Raw genomic sequence first — 25093 nt, forward strand, 5'->3', positions numbered from 1 at the left:
CCACGAGTGAAAACATCTTCTCAACATCTACCCTGTCAAGCCCCGTCAATCTTGTACAGTTCAATAAGATCACCCCTCGTTCTTCTAAATTCTAATGAATAAAGGCCTAATCTGTTTAGCCGTTCTTGATAAGTCAACCCCTTCATCCCAGAAATCAGCCTAGTGAATCTCTTTTGAACGGCACAGTGGCGCAGTGGTTAGCACCGCAGCCTCACAGCTCCAGGGACCCGGGTTCGATTCCGGGTACTGCCTGTGTGGAGTTTGCAAGTTCTCCCTGTGTCTGCGTGGGTTTTCTCCGGGTGCTCCGGTTTCCTCCCACAAGCCAAAAGACTTGCAGGTTGATAGGTAAATTGGCCATTATAAATTGTCACTAGTATAGGTAGGTGGTAGGGAAATATAGGGACAGGTGGGGATGTTTGGTGGGAATATGGGATTAGTGTAGGATTAGTATAAATGGGTGGTTGATGTTCGGCACAGACTCGGTGGGCCGAAGGGCCTGTTTCAGTGCTGTATCTCTAATCTAATCTAATCTAATCTAATTCTTCTCCTGGGTGTTGCATGATAAGAACCATTGTTGTTCACAATCTTACCACTGATCACCATGTTGTACATTTGGTTGGTATGCTGTCACCTTAATATACTTAGTTAGTCCAGTTTAGAGAGATTCCTTGGTCTTGAGTACTTAGAACATTAACCTTTGTTACATTGTAACTATGTACAGCTTCACACCAGTCTGTGTGACTCCTCTGAAGCCACGCTGTATCTCCCTCCAAATCTCTCTCACATTTTATCTCTTACATCATGATGTTAGGAGGTATTCTTTACACTTTCTTAACATTAACCCTTTCAGACCCTTATACTACAGTGGCTAGTTCTCCAGGCTCAGGACTATTTGGCTGTGGTCTAAACGTAGGCTTGACGAAGAGTAGATGTAGATGCATATAGTGTTAAGATGTTCATAATTGTGTCATATTTTGAGTCCTTGCTGTATAGCACAAGAACAGCAACAATTTGCATTCATATGGTGCCTTTAACATAGAAAAACATTCCAAGGCACTTCACAGAGGAGAAAAGAAATAAAAGTGGCACTGAGCCGAAGAGAGAGATATTAGGATGGGGTGAGCATGATCAAAGAGGTGGGTTTTAAAGAAGGTCTTAACAAGGGAGAACAAGAAGGAGAGTTGGAGAGGTTTAGCAAGGGAATTCCAGAGTTTAGGCTGCCTGTGATGAGGGCATGGGCTTCAGGCCACCAGAGTCCTATTAAAAATATGGGGCCTGATCTGCAGTTTTAACCCGAGACTTGATCAGGGGAGCAATATTGGCTTCCCACCAGGCAAAACTTGCTGGCAGCAGGAGCCAGAGTCAGAAGTGGCCCAGCAAGGTAGGTTCCTCTTACACTTTTACACGTTTACATGTGGACCAGGAGGGGCCGGTGTATTTTCAATGTGAGACTCATTCTGGCCTCATAAAGAAATCTTGGGTCTTTCCTTGCCCCGGGTTTCCCTCCGCTTCACCACACCAACCAGGATTGCCCTCCTTGAGACTTACCTGACTGCCAGGGACCGTTCCTATGAATCCTGGTGGCAGCCTCCTGCCCAAATTCCTGCAGTTAAAATCGAAACCTGACAGACACTTAATCATTTCCTCATGATTCCAGCTTAGCTCCTGGGCCAATTCCATATGTTTCCCCTACATTCAATCAGCGCAATGTTTCTTCTCATTTCTTCTGGTAGACGTTTCTTTAGGGAGTCGCAAACCTACATTGGCTCTCGGTCCCCAGTGCCTCCAATGTAGAAGTCTCATTCTCGTGTTTAATTCTTTCCCAATCTCTGTAACCTCCTCCACTACCCACCCCACTCTACTCTACACCACTTACCCAACCTCTCTGACTCTAGCCTTGTGTGTTCTTCCTGTTACGGTCAAGTGAGGAGGGGTCAAAGGGCTTCCCTCTTTTCCCTCTCCTTGTTAGACCACAAGTTTAATTCTTTGTTAAAGTGGATGTACTGGCCAATTCAATAGATGTTTGATTACATACTTGCTATGATCATACCAAGAAGCAATCGGACAGGTTTTCTTGAGTTAACAAAGAAAGAAGTTAACTTTATTGTATCTAAACCAAACTAATAAAATAAAATGCCAACTTTCACTCCCACACACACTTAAGGTTTACACACACACAAATAGGTTACAGAGTGGGGAAAGGTAGATTGGTTGAGTTAGAGTCCATAAAAAAGGTATACAGTCTGTGGAGTTTGGTGCTTCGGCTGGCTTCCAGCTGAATCCAGCGGTCCTGTGGCTTTCAGTTTGAAGAGGTAGATGACTAGTTCGGTGAGTCTCTTGGAGATAGTGATGCAGCTGATTTCCTCCAACCGGGTTTCTGTTTGTAGCCGGAGTATGCAAAGATGGTCAGACAACAGGTAGGATTTGAAAGCTTTCAAGCTGGAATGGAGAGAGAGAGAGAGAGGGACCCCCACTTAGGGTCTGCTCATGTGAGAGTCTAGTTGCTTCTTCCCTGCTGCAGAGAAAACACCAGCTTAAAACCACAGATGGGGAGGGGCTTGTCACATGACAGTCACTCAGTGATTCAAAACATAGCATTGGGGCGGCACAGTGGCGCAGTGGTTAGCACCGCAGCCTCACAGCTCCAGCGACCCGGGTTCAATTCCGGGTACTGCCTGTGTGGAGTTTGCAAGTTCTCCCTGTGTCTGCGTGGGTTTCCTCCGGGTGCTCCGGTTTCCTCCCACATGCCAAAAGACTTGCAGGTTGATAGGTAAATTGGCCATTAGAAATTGCTCCTAGTATAGGTAGGTGGTAGGGAAATATAGGGATAGGTGGGGATGTGGTAGGAATATGGGATTAGTGTAGGATTAGTATAAATGGGTGGTTGATGGTCGGCACAGACACGGTGGGCCGAAGGGCCTGTTTCAGTGCTGTATCTCTAAAAAAAAATAGCAGTTAGCAGTATACTCTGCTTGCTGAAAAGAACAGGTAGTTTGTTGGATTCCATCAGTTACAAAGAGAGACGAAGTCCGACTGTAACTTTTAGAAACTTTATTGCACTACATGATTGTTACATTACAAGGATACAAAAAGAACAAAAAGCAAAACAAAAGAACGTGCTCACTACAGCAAACCTTTCTTATAGTTATTCAAACAAAACTAGTAACGCCCTCCCCCCCCCTTGTTTCTGAGTGGTTTGCAGACCATGATTGGTTCATTTGTCCCAGCATTTTATTCTTGCATCTTATTTCAGTAGTTTCACATCCCCCCTCCTTGAACTGTTAGGCTGATTATTAAACAATAGTTTAATATCTGCAGCTGTCCTGTTAGCTTCTGCTTGTTATTTTTTATAAATTGGCTCCACTGCTCCACAGTTAGTCTGTTAGCTGATTAGCTTACTTTTGATCTGTCCCCACATAGCTCCTTTAAACTTCCTGGGTCTTGGCTCTTGCTGGGAAATGCACAGACAGTCGTCTCTCTCCTCACAGTCCTTTGCAATGTAGGATACAGTGTAGCAAACTAGGTGATCATCTTAAGCTGCTAGCAGTCATCCTGTTTTAAATATTCTTTTTAAATTTCTTCAAAACAATATAAAGTCAGATCTCCAGTCAGTGGATTAAAGAAAATTATCATTCAACAAAGCACATTGGTGTAACACCACCTCACCCATTGACAGCTGTGTTTCAGACACCTAGGCCCCATGATCTGTAATTTCCGCCCCCACCCCACCCCCCTGCAAACCCTTCCCTACTAAGGTTTCCCACTCTGGTTAGACATATACCTGGAGGTGGCCTCACATTACTCTCCCGCCTCCATCTATACTACCATTGGTCACGCCACACGTCCATCCTTACGGTACTCTGTCATCCCAGACAATTGGAAAGCAAACAGACTTTTCATTATCTGATTGGATGATTCCTGACTGTCAGTCAAACAGCCTTTTCCTCATCTCCAATATTTCTGTTACAAGTAAAGTATTCAAAGAATTTTTTTAAAAGCACAGTTTTTTTAATGGCCCAATGAATTGTCTCCTATGTTGCTTGTAGCAGTAACCTGGAAATTAATGTTTAATTCCTGGAGACTCCAGGGCAATCCTGGAGTGTTGGTAACCCTACTTCCCATCACATTCGTCTCCTTTAAGACCCTTCTTAAAACCTAACTTTTTGACTGAGCTTTTGGGCACCCATCCTAATATCTCTTTCTTCAGCTTGGTGACTATTTTTCATCGTGTTTCTGTGAAGTGTCTTGAGACTTTTGTTCTACGTTAGAAGTTACATATAAATGTAAAGTGTTGTTTAGTGAGGAACCTCACTGTAATTGTTAACGGAAGATTACTTCAAAGGTGAAAGGAATAACTTAACCTGAAAATGGCATCCTGGCCTCCTCCTCCATGAAATATGGGGGCAAGGTTTGAAATTTCCATGACAGAGGGAAGTCCAGAGCTTAGAGCCTAGATGGCTGAAGGCACAACCACCAATGGTGGGAGTGGGTGATGCACAAGAGGCATATATTTTTTCTTTAAATTATATTAAATGGTGCCAACCGTGAGCTTGTGTATAAAGTGTACGGGCTATTGTCCTGCTTTTAGTAACAGGAGTGAAGTGCTCTGCTTTCTGACTGGTAGTGGGAGTGACAGGTACTGACAAGCAGCAGGTGTCTCCGCCCCCTCTCTTCAGTTTTGGACATTTTGACTGCTCTCAGTACGTTCACAGGGCTGGCGTTTAGTCCCTGCACTCCCACTTCAATCTTTAAAGAGTCTTTCATTTTGAAAAATTACACTGTACAGACTCTCTGCATGTTGTCTGTTTGATGTGAATCCTGTGACTGCACAATGTTGGGTAGTTAATGGAGAGCTACAACAAAATTAATTGGCCCAGAGATCGGTACCTTCGCTGAGTCTCATTCTTTGCTTGCTGTGCACTGAGACGTGAATCTGGTTCATTTCCATCGCTGGGAGTTCTACAGACTTGAGACCACTTTCACTTCAAGAGTTAGACATGTTTTTGGTGACGTATTTAAAGCTAAACCTGAGTGTGTGGATCATTGTGACATTTCCCGGTGAGTCATTGACTGCTGTAACATTTGGATATAATGTATAGAGAGACAGAGATAGAAAGAGACGGGGGTGAAAGAGGGGCGGGGGAGAATAGAGAGAGAGAGAGAAAGAGGCAGAAAGAGTCAGGGAGAGAGACAGAGAAAGAAAGAGACAGAGGAAGACAGTGAATGACAGCGAGAGACACAGAGAAAGGGAGATATAGAGAGGGACCGAAAGAGAGAGAGAGAATGTGGGAGCAGAGACAGAGAGGGTCAGAGAGAGAAAGCTTAAAGGTGTCTATAGATAATTGGGCTGAAATTTATGTTGCCACCACCGTGATCGGCAGCAGCCTTAAACAATGGCGGCCCATGTACAATGGCCAAGCTCCCTGGAGCTGCCGCAATACTAAATGCGGTGGCTTATTTAAATGGCTATGGCAGACCATTCCCCCCCCAATGATGTGCAGAGGGCAGGTGGTCCATCCCCTGCAAAGGCGTCAGGCACCACTGCGCAGGGGCCGATGCCATTTTTAAAGGGCTTTGAGCCCCACATTGCAATTTAAATTTTTAAAGATACAGTGATTTGAAATAGATTTGGAAAAATTAAATAAATGTTTCTAGACCCTCCCCCACCCCCCCCAATAACTATATAATTCATGCCTTGTTCTCTGCCCCCCCCAGCGAAATACTTACCTTGTGCACCTGACCTTGCCCCCCCGAAAGTTCACAAACTATGCACTATGACCTTCCCACCATCCACTAAACCAATCAAAGGAGTTTGACCCCACTCCCCGCATCCCGCACAGAGTAACTTACCTTTTCCCCCCCTCTCCACCAGTGTCCCGCCTTCAGATCTCTGTCCGGAGATCTGGAGTGCCGGCCACCAGTGCCAATATCGGAGGGGGACGGACGGCGGAAGCGGGTAGGACATTTATTCATTAATTTACATTGATTTGAATATTTAGATTTGGCTCCCGTCGCCAAGAGGCGGAGGGGCCGCCACGAGGCCTAGTCGCCACCGATAATATGAGGCTGGGCCTTCCAGGCGTCAAAGCCCATGGCGGGCTTCTGCTGGAGTCATTTTCCGACCCCCCCGCCACGACCCTCGACGTTGGTGGGCCTGTAAAATCCAGCTCACTGTCTCATTGCCACTTTATCTGTTTATTGTTTGTTGGGTCTTGCTGGCTGATCTTTCTGTTTGCAAAGACAGTGAGCTATGGCTGAGATCAGTGTACAGATCAGGGGATCAAACCTGAGCATTTTCTGCTTTTTCTCTCTTAAAAACTTTAAAGTTTGTTTGGTGCCATAAGCGGTGGTGAGAAACAACACTCGGCGTCTAACTGAGAAATGTCCATCTTGAAGACAAGGGATGATCAGAGGACAAGGGCAGAGCAGTGACCAACACCTCCCACATCAGATCTTTTGTCTCATTTGTATACCCATATACAAGGGCCAGGCAGCTTTTCGACCATGGACGACATCACACTTGACACTGACTGTGCCCTCACCTTGCATTCTTTAAGTAGGGACTCATTGGATTTCAATCAGGAGAGGGAGCCCTGGCTGACTCACCCCTTCCCTATCCCAGGCACTGAGGCCAACTGCTGCCCTGGCATAGAACAGAGAAACTACCAGGGATTAGGGATCAATGATGGGTCCTTCATGCTCTGTAAGGTCAGCAACTCATTGGTTAAAATTAATGGGGCGGGGGTGTGAGGGGAGAGTCCTGCTTTACTGTTCAAATTCACAGAAGTCAGGCGACTAGCTTCTATTTGGCTCATTGACAAGTTAGATATTAAAAGCCCTGGGCCACTCACAGGATTAGAGAAAGAAAGAGAGTCAGACTTGCATTTCTATAGTGCATATTACAACCTCAGTGTAGAATCTTGTCATAGCTGACCATTTTGTTATCCTGCCCTCTCTGCTGCCCTCTCTGTTGGGGAGGTGTAAAAAAGTTAGTTTAATAATGGCTGCTTGCTGTGCGTCCACACATTAAGCTTACTCAGTGCAATATACAACAGAAAGATGGCGACGAGATGGGATTCTTTTGTTTACATTTCATTTGATAAATTACGGTCTGAAGAACATTGTGACACGCTTTTTGGAACTCCCAAAGTTGATTTTGAGGAAATTTGGGAGATTTGAAAGATTACTCCGTATGTGTGCACATCATGTTCAGCTACAACTCAGTGAGTCAGCACAGTACGTAATTGAAACAAATGGCACTGAGAACATATTTTGGGACAATGGGAGAATTCAACCCTAACAAAGAGGACTGGTGTAATTCTGAACAAAGGTTACACATTTGGCTAAAAGCTAATAAAGTAGGGGATGAGGATAAAGTAAATGTTTTCCTCACCACAATAGGGCCAGATGCTTTTGAGGTGGTGTCTAACCAATGTAGCCCATGAGACTCCAGTACCCTGGACTATTCTGAAATTAATGAGATTCTGGACACATATTATGGCACGACTAAGAATGAAAGTGCACTGTGAGTTGCATTCCATGAAAGGAAGCAGTTGTCAAGTGAGACTATTGCAGATTATATTCTCGAATTAAACAAACTCTCTCATCACTGTGGGAATGCCGTGAACTTAGAATTCAACCTTAGAGATGCATTCGTTGGGTCTAAAGAACAGTAAAATCTAGGCCTAGCTTTAGAATAAAGGCAATAAGCTGACGTGGAAGGAGGACTGCGATGAGGCCACAGTCATGGAAATGGCAGGAACAGCCAGTTGCAAATTGCAAGAAAGTTCTTTTCCTGAGACGGCATGGGTGGTCCACTGGATTTCAGCAGGAACCAGGCAGCCAACTTCACAGACTCAGAGTCAGAAATTTAGATGCTACTGTTGCCATTGGTAGCCACCATTTAAATGCCCAATTTCCAGGCAAAGCACTATGCCTTTGAGAAAGTGAGTCATATCAAGATTGAATGCAGGAGTAGAGGAAACAGTAATGCTCTAGGTCATGGTAAAGCTCCAGGTCAAGGTTGTAGAAGACCTAAAGCTAGTTCAGGAGCCTGGAAACCCTCGAATGCGCACATGATAGATATGGAAACAGAAGTGATGTTATCGAACAGGAAGATCAAGAGTTGTACTCAGTCAGAGAGCAAGAAAAACAGCACATGGAAAATGAGAGTCAAAGGGCTGAAGATATAATTCCAATGCCCAGAGTAAAAATGAAAGTCAGAGATTCACAACTTACTTTCATCATTGATACAGTTGCAGCAGTGTCTGTTATCTCAGGAGAGTACAAGAAGTCCCTAAGTCACGTTCCCTTACACAAAACTTGTGTGAGACCGACTGGCTATTCCAATAACAATATTCCAGTGTTAGGTGAAGTTAGTGTTAGGGTGGAATACGATTGTCATTTGTAGTAGTAGGAGGCAACAAAGTCTCCTTGATGGGAAGGAATTGGCTTAAGAAAAGATGGTTACATTGGGCTGAATTATTCACAGTAGGGATCAATAAGAGCACATATGACATTGAGGAAGTGAAGATTGATTCATTTTTAGCCAATGAGTTATTATGAGATTTTGAAGAGTTGGTGAAAAGTTGTGGTGTGTCTCAGAATGACAAGTAATCCAACCAGGGTTCTTTTCATTCCATGGTTAAACACAAGAAAACCATGGGAAGGAGTAAATGTCGATTTCTTTGAAGTGGAAGGGAAAGAGTATTTTGTTTTCATCAATAGTGAGAGCAAGTGGATAAATGTTGAGCCTATGCCCAATACCACAAGTGCCAAAAATATTGAGGTTTTGAGAAGTTGGTTTGCAGTTTATGGGTTGCAAGAGGTGTTGGTATCAGATAATGGTCCACACTTTATGGCAGAAGAGTTTGAAATATTGCTGATTAAAAATAGGGTCAAACACACTCTAATACCACTATACCACCCAATATCAAAGAACAAAGAACAGTTCAGTACAGGAACAGGCCATTCGACCCTCCAAGCCTGCCTAAACTAAAACCTTCTGCACTTCTAGGGACCATATCCCTCTATTCCCATCCTATTCACGTATTTGTCAAGATGCCTCTTAAACGTCGCTATCGTACCTGCTTCCACCACCTCCCCCGGCACCAAGTTCCGGGCACTCACCACCCTCTGTGTAAAGAACTTGCCTCGCACATCCCCTCTAAACTTTGCCCCTCGCATCTTAAACCTATGTCCCCTAGTAACTGACTCTTCCACCCTGGGAAAAAGCTTCTGACTATCCACTCTGTCCATGCCGCTCATAACTTTGTAAACCTCTATCATGTCGCCCCTCCACCTCTGTCGTTCCAGTGAAAACAATCCGAGTTTATCCAACCTCTCCTCATAGCTAATACCGTCCAGACCAGGCAACATCCTCTTCTGTACCCTCTCCAAAGCCTCCACGTCCTTCTGGTAGTGTGGCGACCAGAATTGCACGCAATATTCTAAGTGTGGCCTAACTAAAGTTCTGTACAGCTGCAGCATGACTTGCCAATTTTTATACTCTATGCCCCGACCGATGAAGGCAAGCATGCCGTATGCCTTCTTGACTACCTTATCCACCTGCGTTGCCATTTTCAGTGACCTGTGGACCTGTACGCCCAGGTCTCTCTGCCTGTCAATACTCCTAAGGGTTCTGCCATTTACTGTATACTTCCCACCTGCATTAGACCTTCCAAAATGCATTACCTCACATTTGTCCGGATTAAACTCCATCTGCCATTTCTCCGCCCAAGTCTCCAATCGATCTAAATCCTGCTGTATCCTCTGACAATCCTCATCACTATCCGCAACTCCTCCAACCTTTGTGTCGTCCGCAAACTTACTAATCAGATCAACATCGAACGATGCTACAGAAAGAAGTGTACAAATTGTGAAGAGATCTTTGCAGAATTAGTTGCTAGGTGATAAGCTGGGCAATAATTTCCATATTTCTCTTCGAATCAGGCTAGATAATTTTCTGTTCTCTCACAGAATAACCCCATTATCTACAACAGATTGCTCACCTTATGGATTAGTGTTTAAACACACTTCTAGGACAAGGTTTGTTTGCTTAAGCCTGACATCAATAGCAAAGTAAAAGAAAAGCAAGACAGCGTGAAGATGAGTCATAATACACAAGGCATGAAACTTAGTGCTGGTCAGATGGTCATGGTGAAAAACCACTGAGGTTATATGGAGAAGTATGTGTTTGGAGTTGTTGTAAAAAGACTAGGTGCATTCACATATCTAGTGAAGATTGGAGACGCTCCGTCAGTGCCACGTAGATTATTTGCTTGAAAGAGGAAGTCTGACAAAGAGAGAAACCTCCTATAGTCCAAGTTCCTATAGTCCCAAATGAAAGTCAGAAAGAAAGTGCAAAGAAACTGAAGGTTTGCCAATATCACAGAATCGACCAGTACAGCAAAGTGAGCCAGAGTCTTTGATTAAGACTAATCAATCAATTTCACAATCCCAACTATTGGGCTGGATTTTAAGTACCCACTGCTGAGAGCAGCGGCGGTGAAAAAAATAGCAGCCCGCACAAGCGACCATGCGCCGCCATGCTGCCGCGATCTCCTGCGTGGCGGCTCATTTAAATACCCCGGTCGGCCCGCCCCCCCCCAATCACATGGCGGGCTCTCCAATGCCGGCAGTGGCGTCAACTAGCTGTTTGCAGGCGCCAACGGCATTTTTAAAAGGCAGCCAGTCCTGCTGGCTAATTTAAATTTTTTAAGGGAACCACCCCCCCGCCCCCACCCCCCACTGTTCAAATCAAAATTCTATCGCCCCTTTCCCCCCACCAAAACACTTACCTTTCAAATATGACTTCTGCACCCAACCCCACCTCCCACCACAAAGTGAACAAAGTTCACAGTCCCCCCTTCCCATCTGCCCCTAGACTAGGGTTGTTCAACATACGGCCTGCGGGCCAGGATCCACCCTGCCAAAGGTTTCCATCAGCCCGCGGGTGTAAACTGTACCCAGGCGTTCTTCATCCTCACCAGGGTTCCTTAACTGGAGATGGGAAATTTCCCATTGTCTTCTTCTTGCAGAGTGGCCCTTTTAAAAACATCGTGCTGTCAGTTTCACAGCTGGCAGTTGCTGAAGCAGGAACAGGCTTCCCAACTTTGATAGATTCGGGATTTTCCAAATTTTATAAAAAGCCCGCTAGAAAACCCCGAATCTGTCCGATGTTGGGAAGCTGCTTCAGCAGCTGTGAAGCTGACAGCACGATGTTTGTAAACAAACTGACCAAGCACAAAGCTGCTGTGCTGAGTGCTCCCGCTCAGTCCAATTGTCAGCGAGAGGGAGAGAGAGAGAGGGGGGAAACAAAGAGAGAGAGGGGAACAGAGAGGGGGGACAGAGAGAGGGGGGCAACAGAGAGAGAGAGAGAGAGAGGGGAACCAGAAAGAGGGAGAGGAGAAACAGAGAGAGAGAGGGGAAACAAAGAGAGAGAGGGGACAGAGAAACAGAGAGAGGGGAGAAGAGCGAGAGGGGGAAACAAAGAGAGAGGCAGACAGAGAGAGAGGTGGGAAACAGACAGAGGGGAGAACAGAGTGAGAGAAAAACAGACAGAGGGGAGAACAGAGAGAGAGGGGGAAATAAAGAGAGAGAGGGGGGCTGAGAGAGAGAGGAGGAAACAAAGAGAGAGAGGGGGCTGAGAGTGAGTGAGGGGGGAAATAGAGAGAGAGGGAAACAGAGAGAAGGGGGAACAGAGAGAGAGGGGCAGAGAAGGGGGGGTCAGAGAGAAAGGGGGGGGACAGGGAGGGGGGAGTCAGGGAGGACACAGAGACCCAAGATGACACTGAGGTGGCAGGGGAACAACACAGAGAGAAGAGAACACAGGGAGAGAGAGAAACAGAGAGAGAGATCAAGATCACTCCTGACATATGGATATCTATCCAGAATACTCTGCATCACTACATCAAGTGTGCAGGCAGAGATTGACTACTTATGTAAGCAAAAGCAATGCCAGATATGTTACTAAATTAGTTTTCAATATAATGATGAGAAAATAAGTGAATAAATTAGTCTTCTCATTTAAAGCTTCTTCCCAAAAATGCACATTTGTTGGGTTTTTTTGTAAGATAAATTTTTAATGCCTTTATCTTTTGAAATTTGCTCACCAGCACTCTCAGGCCGAGCAAAAATCGTAATGTGACCTTCCGCCCGAAAAGGTTGGACAAACCTGCCCTAGACTAATGGCGAAAATTTCACCCCACCCACCCCCGCACTATAAATATCACTTTCCCCCCCTGCACCACCACTGCGGCGCCTGCTTTCCCCAGACAGGAAAGTGAAGGCGTGGGAGTGCTGGCCACCGCTCTGGAGATCGTGGCCCGACCATTAAATTGCAGGTAAGTGTATTTAATTGTATACATTTTGTGATGGAAATCACACCTGCCAAATGGAAACATATTAATTTCAAAATATGGGACACTGCTCGAAACTTTTTTACTGGACGTTGCAAATGACTTTTTAAAAAAGAAAAGAAGTAGAACTGAACAGCTAAAAGATGCTCGCACATTTGCATTCTGAGAAGACAAGGACTAGCTGAGAGACCATTGAATAGAGAGACAATGGGACTGTTCACTGATTCAATTAGCGAATTGGGTTTTGTCAATAGTGATGATCAAAAGACATCAACAGCCTTTGACTTTGTAAGAGCCAAACTCCACCCCCAACCGAGTATGTCTGAAAGACTTTAAAACCCAACAACCCTCCAAGAAGTTGCTGTTTCAAACAAAGAGACCTACCTACTGCTAAGACTGGGGCTTTTGAATTGTGCCTCAGGGTGACAAAAGACTGCAATTTGAACACCAAGGAGAAGACCTCTTTCTCTGTCTCTCTCTCCGGCAAAGTCCCAGGGAAGTCACGGTGGCAGCTTAAACTTCAAGACTACAGACAAAGCCCCTCTTTGGCCTTCTGGTAGCAGAGAAGCAAGCCGGAAATTGTGCACCTGGCCCCTACGAGGACTCCAAGAGCTTCACTTCAATCAAGGACACTACCACAAGGACACTAAGAACCGTATCTGTATTCCATTTATTGCAAACTCTACTTCAAACCCCCCCTAATTCTTTCTTCCCTTCTGTATCTATTTGTGTGTGTGCGCCTCTCATATGCATGCAAGTGTGGTTGCGTTGTTTGATTGGTTCATTTCCAATTGTAATTAGAGTGCAGTGAGCAGGGCTGACTGAGGTGGTAAGCCACAATCACTGTGATTAAAAAGATAAACCCTGTTTCGGCCAAACCAGGAAAAGGGCGAGAGGGGAGCCTGAGACCCCTTCCTCACTTGGGTTGTAACAGTTTAATTAATTGCCATATGTTAATCCAGGTCCTGTTGCTCAGTGGTGGGGCAGCCACCATGGGGCCTTGCCGCCACAAGGAAGATTGGGCCCGGCCCTCCCAGCCTGGGCTCCGTGGCGGCTCACTGCCAGAATGATCCTCTGGCCTCCCCCACCATGGAGCCCGACATCGGGGCCCTGTAAAATCCAGCCCATTAAGTGGAGTTGGTAGTCAAAGTCAAAGTTCAGGTGTGACACAGTCTGAGATGTTGGGAGAGCAGAATCAAGCTAATGAAAATGGAAGAAGATATCCAGACAGAAAGAGAAAGAAGCCTGATAGGTTAATTGAAAGTATGTAGGAAGGAAGAAGAAATAAGTTGTTCATTTCATTGCTTCTTGTCAAATTATGATATTTTTGTTAAAGACATAACTGGTGTTAAGGAAAAGAATTTTTTTACATGTAAATTACTCTGGAAATCTTGGTCATATATGTTTTACTTGTGATTACAGTCAAAACAAGCATGCAACCTATTAAATTTCAAAGTGATTCCTGACAACGCAGCGGCCCGCTGACGTCATCAGAGCGCGCCAAGCTGCGCACTGCGCAGCTACATCTCGCCAGGACTAAGTGGCGCGTGCATGGGATGACGTCATTACGCAGCCCCAACGTCATCGCGTATCTGCGCCGGGTCCATCTTCGCGCATGTGCGATAAAGCCTCATTGGGTATCCAGCCCCCCCACTCGGCTGGAGGGAGCGGCTGAATGGGAGACTTCGAGGCTGGAGTACTATCCCTACCACTCGCTCTCCCCAACTCAGCTACTCGTTCTCATCCCACTGGCCGCTCTCCCCCTTTGGCAACTCGCTCCAGACCTTTAAATTTCCTCCTCTCAGCCACTCGCTTCAGACCTCGCTGCTCCCCACCACCCAACCCCCCCCCCCCCCCCCCCCCCATTCCCCTGGCCGATTATTCCCCGTTTCACGCCACCCCACTCTCCAGCCGCTCACTCCCTCCTTCCCCGCCCCCCCCCCCTCCTCCGTCCAGCCACTAGCGCTAGGCTGCACCGCTTTCCTCCTCTTGGCCACACACACTCACACCTCAAGGCCAGCATAACCAAGATCAGAGTAAATCACATGTCCAGGAGACATAATTGGAGTGCAACGGGCGGCGCGTGGAGACTGATCAAACATAGGAGCGAGTGGCCAAGAGGAGGGAAGTGGTGTGCCTGGAGCTAGCAGCTGGAGGCGAGGCCTGGGGGCAGGGTGCGGGGAGCGAGCAGCCAGAGAGTGGGGTGTCGCGAGCGGGAAACAATCGACCAAGAGAGTGGGGGGAGCAGCGAGGTCTGGAGCTAGTGGCCAAGGGGGAGGGAAGCAGCCGGTAGGGAGGAGGGGGAGGAAGCAAGTTGGCGAGGGGGGAGAGCGGCCAGTGGAGCGGGAGCTAGTAGCTGCGTTCGGGTGAAATCAGTCCTAGTCAGTCATATAAATGAATCACAATAACGAATTGGCAGCACATTTTATACTCTGCCCGATTTTCAATCGTGGTGACAATTCACCATCTTCCAATGGAAATTCAATCATAAAATTCCTTTTGTATTTAATAAGATTACTGGAATAGTAAATGGATCTGAGGATTGCAGTTAGTATCCGATAACTACATAGTAGCATATTACTGGGCTTCCATCCAACTTAATGTATGGTTAGTTTGCTAGAGTGATCGAGCCATAAGCATTTCCTGTGATAAATTGAGCTGCGCCATCTTTAATCCTGGCAACTGCCTGAACGTCGCTGACATTGATGTTCCAGTTGAAGAGCCTGCTTTTGTGCATGTGCAAGTACTGTGCCACCTAGTGGTTGCATTGTCAGCAAACGCAGCCCTAACATTTCAGGTTTTTTATTGCATTCTGGGAAATTATGTACATGTACCATTTTACATTTCAATATTTTTTTTAATGGGGAGGGACTGTAGTATATTGTCATAGCTGAGTATTTTGTTATACTGCCCTCTCGGTTGAGGAGATGTAAATTAAGTTAATTCAATAATGGCTGCTTGCTTTGAGTCAACATGTTAAGTTTACTCAGTGCAATACACACTCAGGACGTCCCAAAGTGCTCTATACACAATGAAGTACTTTTTCAAGTGTATTCACTTCGGTTGTAATGCAGGAAATGCAGCAGCCAATTTGCACACAAGCTCCCACAAACAGAAGTATGATAATGATCAGATTTTCATGCTGTTTGACTGTCAAATATTGTTCAGAACACCAGAGAGACCTCCCCTGCTTTTCTTCAAAAGAGTGTCATGGATCTTTTACATCCATCTGAGAAGGCAGACTAGGTCTCAGCTTAACATCTCATCTGACAGAGCAGCACTCCCACAGTCCTGTGCTATAGTGTCAGCCTCGATTATGTGCTCAAGTCACTGAAGTGGGACTTGAATCCCCGACCTTTAACTTAAAAGCACAAGTGCTCCCCATTGAGCACAGCTCGCATATAATTTCAAAGCTGAAACCCCATTGCAGCATTCAAAAAGTTTCTTGTCTTCATTTCCAGGGCAGCTCAGTGGTGAATCAGCAAGGCTGCACTGGAAACCTCTGTGCCAGAACCAACTTCGCCACCCACAGGATGGAGCCAGGATTACAGCTGTCATTCCACCCAAGCTGGAAGGGCACTGGGTCTCCACAGGGTAAGAGAAACAGCAGCTGGGAAGGGGGATCAGATTCCCTTCAAAGGGAATATACATAGGGAACGGATGATATAATTGCATCTGTTGCACTGTAAGATTCACATTGCACTGGGTAAAATCCAACATATTCTGTAAGCTCCTTTTGATCCCCAATATAGCAGTTTAGCACTGACATTTTCTAAGCAAGTTGCTCCTGAATGTGTGTGTAGCTGACACAAGATACTGTAGTTCAGTGCTAACAATGTGCAGGCGAGACTGTACGCCTCTGTAATTGTAATGTAAATATGTCCCATATTCATTGTGACATATGGGTCTCTCACAGTGTGACGTATGGGGCTGTGACAGTGTGACGTGTGGGTCCCTTACAGTGTGACATGTGGGGCCGTGACAGTGTGACATGTGGATCTCTCAGAGTGTGACATGTGGGTCTCTCAGTGTGACATGTGGAGCTGTGACATGTGGCATGTGGGGCTGTAACAGTGTGGCGTGTGAGTCTCTCACAGAGTGAGGTGTGGGTCTCTCACAGTGTGACGTGTGGGGCTGTGACAGTGTAACGTGTGGGTCTCTCACAGAGTGACGTGTGGGTCTCTCACAGTGTGACGTGTGGTTCTCTCACAGTGTGACATGTGGGTCTCTCACAGAGTGACGTGTGGTTCTCTCACAGTGTGACGTGTGGGTCTCTCACAGTGTGATGTGTGGGTCTCTCACAGAGTGACGTGTGGGTCTCTCACAGTGTGACGTATGGGGCTGTGACAGTGTAACGTGTGGGTCTCTCACAGTGTGACGTGTGGTTCTCTCACAGTGTGACGTGTGGGTCTCTCACAGTGTGACGTGTGGGTCTCTCACAGTGTGACGTGTGGGTCTCTCACAGTGTGATGTGTGGGGCTGTGACAGTGTAACGTGTGGGTCTCTCACAGAGTGACGTGTGGGTCTCTCACAGTGTGACGTGTGGTTCTCTCACAGTGTGACATGTGGGTCTCTCACAGAGTGACGTGTGGTTCCCTCACAGTGTGACGTGTGGGTCTCTCACAGTGTGATGTGTGGGTCTCTCACAGAGTGACGTGTGGGTCTCTCACAGTGTGACGTATGGGGCTGTGACAGTGTAACGTGTGGGTCTCTCACAGTGTGATGTGTGGGTCTCTCAGAGTGACGTGTGGTTCTCTCACTGTGTGACGTGTGGGTCTCTCACAGAGTGACGTGTGGTTCTCTCACAGTGTGACGTGTGGGGCTGTGACAGTGTGACATGTGGGTCTCTCACAGTGTGACATGTGGGTCTTTCACAGTGTGACGTGTGGGTCTCTCACAGAGTGACGTGTTGTTCTCTCACAGTGTGACGTGTGGGGCTGTGACAGTCTGACGTGTGGGGCTGTGACAGTGTGACGTGTGGGGCAGTCACTGTGTGATTGTGGGACAGTCACAGTGTGTGTCGTTTTCCTGTGTACAACTGTGTTTTTTCATATTGGCTAGTGTTACTGGTGACCAAGACTTCCCTATCCCTGTGTAGGTGAGAGTGTTGTGATGTGGTACCCAATCAAACTGTTCATGAGGGTCCCAAGTACTGTCATTGTGCCATACTAAGCTGATCTCATTTGGCCTTGCACTTGAAGGGCTACAATTGGCTTCAGTGAAGCAACTTTAGGAGGGGAAATTCAGTCCGGGCTCCCGTCCCTGAGCACTAACCAAATGACCCCTTTCTGGAAAGGCATTTATGTAAACATTGAGGACAGAAATCAGGAGAAACTTTGTTTACACTGAGGATTATGCGACTGTGGAATGCACGACTAGAGATAGTGATTGAAGCATGTGAACACTTAAAAATAGGTTAGCAAGTTTGTTGACGGAAAGGAGAGAAAGGGATAGTGGAGTAATGTGGGCTCTGGGATTAGAACAACTGCTCCTGAGAAGGATAAATACCAACATAGATGAGTTGGACCAAATTATAATTTCAATGTAATTCTAAGAATGTCTTCCCATCACTCTCCCTGTGTGCTCCTGAATGTGAAGAACTGGTCACTTGGGATGCGAGGACACCTGGAGTCAGCAGCTCCAGGAGAGGAGCACAGAGAGCTGCAACATTAGCTTATGGTTCTCGGTCTCTCGTCAAACTTTGTAGCCTCATGGGAGCAAAGAGGAAAAATGTACCTCCTCGAATATCTATGCCACGTATAACAACAACAGCTTGTATTTATATAATGCGATTGTGCTCAAGGCAGTTCTCAGAATTGTCATCAGAAAAATATGACACCAAGCCACATAAGGAGATACTCAGGACAGGAAATAGGCAGGTTTTAAGGAGCGGTTTAAAGGAGAGAAAGGTAGAGAGAGGTTTAGGAAAGGAATTCCAGAGCTTAGGGCCCAGGCAGCTGAAGGCATGGCCCCCAGTGTTGGGGCAATGAAAATCAGGGATGCACAAGAGGTCAGAATTGGAAAAGCTCGAAGATCTGAGGGTTGTAGGGCTGGCAGAGATTACAGAGATAGAGAGGTGTGAGACAATGGTGGAATGGAACAAGGATGAAAATGTTAAAATTGAGTCATTGTGGATTGGCAGCCAGTGTTGGCCAGTAAGTACAGGGGTGATGAAAGAACAGAACTTGATGTGAGTTGGGACACAGACATGTGCTTCTTTTTGTTCTCCCTCTCCTAGGTGTGAGGTGCGTCCTGGACCTGAATTCATTACCAGATCCTACACGTTCTATCTGAACAGGACGTTTAAAGCCTACCAGTTCTATTACACTGACCATCAGTGCATGAGACCCGCCTACACCCTGGTGATCAAAGGAAGGATCCGCCTCCGCCAGGCCTCCTGGATCACCCGTGGAGCCACCAAGGCCAACTATCGCCTGCACCAAGTGGCCGTGGCCTTCCACAGTGGGCAGGAGATGGCAGTCATCTTAGATAGGATGAACTGCTCGTGCACCAGGTTAGGCCACTTCAGGAGAGCCTGGTTGCTGGGAGAAACCTATGAGATCCTGAACGCCAGGACTGGGTGCGACTGCACAGCCGGCATTGGGTTTGCGATGCATGAGCTCAGCCTAGTTCGGATGGAGAGGCAGGTCCACCAGAGGGAGAGGGTGGTCAAGGAACTCTTCCTGGGAGACATTCATACGGACTGGGATCAGAGGACCAATCATCGGCCTACTGGCTATCAGCGCCCTCTGCAGGCAGCTTTGGTAAGTTTGTGCACATCTGTTAAATTTCAATAACATAGAATTACAGGGATTACAGGGTAAGGCTTCCACTGCTATGTCCAGACTGGCCAAGAGAGTGTGGGAAAATGGCGCACTGACACGGAACACAAAAGTCTGAGTGTATCAGGCCTGTTTCCTCAGTACCTTGCTCTATGGCAGCGAGGCCTGGACAACGTATGCCAGCCAAGAGCGACGTCTCAATTCATTCCATCTTCGCTGCCTCAGGAGAATACTTGGCATCAGGTGGCAGGACCGTATCTCCAACACAGAAGTCCTCGAGGCGGCCAACATCCCCAGCTTGTACACACTACTGAGTCAGCGGCGCTTGAGATGGCTTGGCCATGTGAGCCGCATGGAAGATGGCAGGATCCCCAAAGACGCATTGTACAGCAAGCTCGCCACTGGTGTCAGACCCACCGGCCGTCCACGTCTCCGCTTTAAAGACGTCTGCAAACGCAACATGAAATCCTGTGACATTGATCACAAGTCGTGGGAGTCAGTTGCCAGCGTTCGCCAGAGCTGGCGGGCAGCCATAAAGACAGGGCTAAAATGTGGCGAGTCGAAGAGACTTAGTAGTTGGCAGGAAAAAAGACAGAGGCGCAAGGGGAGAGCCAACTGTGTAACAGCCCCGACAAACTAATTTCTCTGCAGCACCTGTGGAAGAGCCTGTCACTCTAGAATTGGCCTTTATAGCCACTCCAGGCGCTGCTTCACAAACCACTGACCACCATCCATTGTCTCTCGAGATAAGGAGGCCCAAAAGAAAGAAAAGAACAGGGATTTTACAGCACAGAATCATGCCATTCAGTCCAACTGCGCTATGAGCATACATACGAAGATACAAATTGGGAGCAGGAGTAGACCACTCGGCCCCTCGAGCCTGCTTTCGCCATTCAACAAGATCATGGCTGATCTAATTGTAACCTCAACTCCACATTCCCGCCTATCCCCTTTCACCCTCTTGAACCACCTCCCACCTTACCTCATTTCACCCAGCGGCAAATGCTTCTATTACTTTTCCCCTCATGTGCTTATCCAGTTTCCACCTAAATTTATAGCATTCGCTGCAATTACTCCCTGTGGTAGTGAGTTCCACATTCTAACCACTCTCTGGGTAAAGAAGTTCTTCTGAATTCCTGATTCGATTTACTAGTGACTGTCTTATATTTATTGTCCCTAGTTTTGGACCACACCACCACCACCAGAAGTGGAAACATCTTCTCTACATCAACCCTATCAAACCCCGTTAGAATTTTAAAGACCTCTCTCAGGTAACCCATCAGTCTTTTCTAAAGAAAAGAGACCCAGCTCGGTCATTTCCTGGATGAGAATGAACCAAGGGTCACCTGGTTCCTCTACCATCCTGGTAGTCGTATGTCACAACTGTAATGGAGTAGTTGACTAATCATAGTAATCAATGTCCGTTAATCAGTCTACAAGAAGCCCGGATATGAAAACCCCCAGTGATGGAAATTTTACCGCATGTCATGTCGTTACCACAACTGTTTGCATTGGTTTAACGCATTTAACATAGAAACTGTCCCAAGGTACATGGAGGCATAACCAGACCAAAATGGACACAGAAGCAAAAGACTAAAACTTGGTCAAAGAGTTGGGTTTTAAGGGGCATCTTAAGAAGAGGGAGCTGGAAAGGCGGGGAGGTTTAGGGAGTGAGTTGGGTCTGTTGAGTCAGTTTGGAGTTAATATGAACTGAGAAGAGCAGTAACTGAGGAGTTAATTGAACTCTTACTGTTTCTGGGCTCTTCTCGGTAAGGGGTATTACAGCTCTCATTTTCAAAGGAAGAGCCCCATTACAACCAGTTCCTGCAATTAGTCTGCTGGTACATCTTGCCATTCTGGTGCATCTCTGAGACGCAGAGAGTCACTGGAGACAGTGTGAGGCACACAGACACCTAAAAAGTGGAGTTAAGGGGAAATAGAAAAACTTTGTCAAAACAGAAATTTGGAGCAATGGGGTGATGCAGTGGATGACCCCTTTCACCTCACCATTGACAGCCATGCCTTCATCTGCCTAGGCCCCAAGCCTTGGAAATGCCTCCCTAAACCTCGCCGCCTCTCTCTCCTCCTTTAAGATGCTCCTTCAAGCCTACGTCTTGACCAAGCTTTTGATTGCCCTACCTAATATCTCTGGTCTAGTGTTAATATTTTTGTCTGATTAAGCGCCTTGGGGGATTTAACTAAAGGTGCTCCATTAATGTAAGTCCTTGCGGCACTCCACTATTTACTGCCTGACAACTTGAAAATGCCCTATTTATGCCCACTCTTTGCTTCCTATCCATTAATCAATCCTTTATTCATGCTAATATATTACCCCCAGCTCCATGAGCCCTTATCTTGCCTAATAACCTTTTGTGTGGCACCTTATCGAATGCCTTTTGGAAATCCAGGTATGCTACATCTATTGGTTCCGCTTTATCTACCCCTGCTAGTTACATCCTCAAAAAACTTGTCAAACAGGATTTTCCTTTATTAAAACCATGTTGACTTGTTCTAATCATACTGTGCTTTTCTAAGTGCAGTGTTAAGACTTCTTTAATAATAGATTCCAGCATTTTCCCAATGACTGATGTTAGGTTAACTGGCCTGTAGTTCACTCTTTTCTCTCTCCCTCCTTTCTTGAAAAGTGGTGTAACATTTGCCAACTTCCAATTTGATGGGACCATTCCCGAATCTAAAGAATTTTGGAAAATCATAGCCAGTGCATCCATTACCTCTGCAGCTATCTCTTTTAGAATCCTAGGGTGTAGGCCATGAGGTCCCGGGAATTTGTCGGATTTTAGTCCGCTATCTGGACCACTCTGGAGGAAGCCTGCAGTAGTCGGCAGAGCGTGTGTCAAGATTCATGGTGATCTGCTGCATGCTGCAACCTTGCCACCATGTGGGTGCATTACCGGCAGCAGCAACTGCCTCCACGGTGGTGCTGCTCAGTTAAAGAGCTGCTGGCCTGTGATTGGCTGACAGCTATCAGCAGGCCGGACTTCCATCCCTGGGGTCCTTAATCCTGGGGAAAGCCTGCCGCTGTCCAGTTAAGTGCCTGATTGGCACATAATGTGGGGTGCCTTCCCACAAAGAGACAGTGCAGGGCTTTCGCCAGCTCCTCAGCTGGTGGCCAAGGCCCCATCGCCTACATAAAATCCTCCCCAGTGTTTCAGAGTCACTTCCTGCATGCTGGCCAGCACCTTCTCCACCATAATGCACTTTCCCTTTAAGCAGTGCAGGCTAGCTTTAAGTGGTGCTTGTCACTCATGATATTGGCCCCCTTGCTGATGTGTGCATCACAATCAATAGGTTAATTGTGCATCATGACCCCTGTGCCGGTTGTCAGGAGTTATCAAAGTTAGCTCCCATCATTTTTATCAAACCTCTTCAGAATTTTAAAAACTTGTATGAGGTCAGACCGCAGCATTCACTGTTAGTGGCAGCTGTGGCTCAGCTGGTCGTGTTCTTTCTCCTCTGAGTTCAAAGGTTGTGGGTTCAAGTCCCACACCATGATTTAAGCACAAAAATCAAGGCTGATACCCCACTGCAGTAGTGAGGGAGTGCTGCACTGTCAGAGCTGCTATCTTTCTTCCTAATGAGACCATAAACCAAGGCCCTGTCTGCCTTCTAAAAGATTCCAAGCACTATTTTGAAGAAGAGCTGGAGAGTTCACCCTGGTGTTGTGGCCAGTATTTTCCCTCAATCAGCATTATTACATAGGAGACAATTTGGCTATTATCATATCATTGTCCGCGGGAGCTTGCTGTGCACATTTGGCTACATTACAACACATTCCAACATTACAACAGCAACTACACTTCACAAGTACTTCATTGGCTATATAACGCTTTGGTGGTCTGGTAGTTGTGAAAGACAAAAGTTTTTTTTTCCTAGAGTAAAAAGCTCCATCCTGTTCAGTCTTTCCAGATTGTTATAACCTCTCAGATCTGGTATCAACCTTGTGAATCTTTTTGCACCTTCTCCAGTGCCTCTATGTCCTTTTTAGAATATGGAGACCAAAACTGTACACAGTGCTCCAAGTGTGGTCTAACCAAGGTTCTATACAAGTTTAACTTAACTTCTCTGCTTTTCAATTCTGTCCCTTTAGAAATGAACCCCAGTATGGTGTTTACATTTTTCTGGCCTTATTAACCTGCATTGTTACATTTAATGATTTGGGTTCGAATTCTCTCATTCATGGCCCTCATCTCAATGAGCACAAAAACATTTCACAGTAATGAGAAGGTAAACCGTGATCAATCTCAGAGCAATTCAGCTGTTTATTCTGCTGACGTTTACTGATGAAGATTCTCCTCTTTCTGCTCCACAGCATCACGTGCACCCATGTGTGGCCTGTGGGATCATCTACCGGGCAGATGAGCAACACCCACCCATGCTGCCCACCCAACAGGAGGTCGCCGCTCGCCTGGGCGGGCAGTGGGCAAGCCGGGGGTGTGAGGGGCGCCCAGCTGTCCTCTTCCTCACCAGGTACTTTACGTTTGATGACAGCAGCCACATCTGGGAGGGTCGCTACACACACTACTCCGACCCAGCCTGCAGGCAGCCCACATTTCTAGTTCATGCCTGGGGCGACTACAGCAAAGGCACCCCCTCCAGAAGGGCAAGGGGGGGCACTGACTTTGCCTTCACGGCAACGCGAGCACTGGTGACGCCCCTGGATGAGACCACGACCTTGCTACTGAATGCCTCCGCCGGAGGATCCTGTGGGGTGGCCGGCTCGTGGCTGGAGGGGCTGGAACAGGACATCACCCACACCAATGGCTGCCTAGCTCTGGGCATCCATCTCCCTCACACAGAGTATGAGTTGGTCAGGATCGAGTGGGACTCGGCCAGTCGCCGCCTGTTGTTCCTCGGGGAGCGGCCCACAGACGGAACAAGTCCCAGCACTCCAGGCAAACGAGCCACTTCCTATCAGACTCCACTCCTCCAGTGCTCCGGGGAGGCAGCAAGGATCACCATGCGGGTGAGGCAACAGCACCACAGAGAGTCTAGGAGCCATGGGACGATGGCATGGGAAAACTCCTTGATGGTGGGGTTGGGGTTACTGTTGGCTTTCGCAGAGCTGTTCCTGAACTAAATCAACACAGGCTCCTGATGCAACACAAGGCCTCATTTCAAGATGGTCACTGCAGACAATTCACCTGTCTCTCTTCTGAGCATTTCCCTGCTCTTATTCCCACGGTGAGGAAAACTGGAAAGCAAACCTTCCACATTTTGTGTGATTTTCGATTTTCTGTTCAACTTTTTTAAAACAAAGATTTAAAAATATTAAACTGGTGCAGACATTCATTGCCCGAGCCATTGTACCTTTCCCATTTATAAATGGGCAAATGTTATTTTCTCATCTATGAGGATCTAGACTAGTTACGGTGATGCCAGGTCAACAATGCAGTGTTGCTGTAGCCGTCATTAAGTGAGATAATCTGGATGTGAGCTGGATCTAGTTCAATTCCTGGGGTAGTTGGCCTCTGCTTGGCAGTTTCCTGTAAAAATGGGGTTGAAATAAGGAATTCAGCACTGTGAGAATTAAAATCTAAAGGTGTCTCCCTACATAGCACCATGCATTGATGCTGAAACACATTGGGGCACAGAAAAACACAATGTCAACACCACACACCAACACACTAACACCAACACAGTAAAAGTGCAGACCAACATAGTAACACCACGCAGCAACACAGTAACACCATGCAAAACAGAAATACCATGCACCAACATAGCAACAAAATACACCAACATAGTAACACCACGCACCAACAGAATAGCATAATGCAACAACATAGTAACACGATGCACCAAATTAGTAACATAACGCACCAACACAGTAAAACCACACACCAACAGAGTAACACGATGCACCAACATAGTAACATCACGCACCAAATTAGTAACAATGCACCAACACAGTAAAACCATGCACCAACAACACAC

General features: G+C 46.7%; 1 protein-coding gene across 1 annotated transcript; it reads left to right on the top strand.

Annotated features, from left to right (window-relative positions):
- Nucleotides 1-8605: 8605 nt before the first annotated feature.
- Nucleotides 8606-24239, top strand: apcdd1l (adenomatosis polyposis coli down-regulated 1-like). The gene is made up of 8 exons (XM_068048475.1): nucleotides 8606-8833; nucleotides 10042-10158; nucleotides 12280-12344; nucleotides 13322-13471; nucleotides 13834-13976; nucleotides 15821-15953; nucleotides 18598-19123; nucleotides 23472-24239. The coding sequence occupies exons 1-8, from the start codon at nucleotides 8606-8608 to the stop codon at nucleotides 24237-24239; spliced, it is 2130 nt and encodes a 709-aa protein (XP_067904576.1).
- The last annotated feature ends 854 nt before the right edge of the window (nucleotides 24240-25093 follow it).

The sequence above is a fragment of the Heterodontus francisci genome, chromosome 16, assembly GCF_036365525.1.
Source record: "Heterodontus francisci isolate sHetFra1 chromosome 16, sHetFra1.hap1, whole genome shotgun sequence".
Lineage (NCBI taxonomy): Eukaryota > Metazoa > Chordata > Chondrichthyes > Heterodontiformes > Heterodontidae > Heterodontus > Heterodontus francisci.

Bases quoted from the DNA above. Each gene is read 5' to 3' on its own strand.
- apcdd1l (XM_068048475.1), top strand. From the start codon at position 8,606: ATGACAAGTAATCCAACCAGGGTTCTTTTCATTCCATGGTTAAACACA. The intron at 8,834-10,041 runs GTATCAGATAAT...ACACACTTCTAG, and splicing joins ATGGGTTGCAAGAGGTGTTG to GACAAGGTTTGTTTGCTTAA. The intron at 19,124-23,471 runs GTAAGTTTGTGC...TCTGCTCCACAG, and splicing joins GCCCTCTGCAGGCAGCTTTG to CATCACGTGCACCCATGTGT.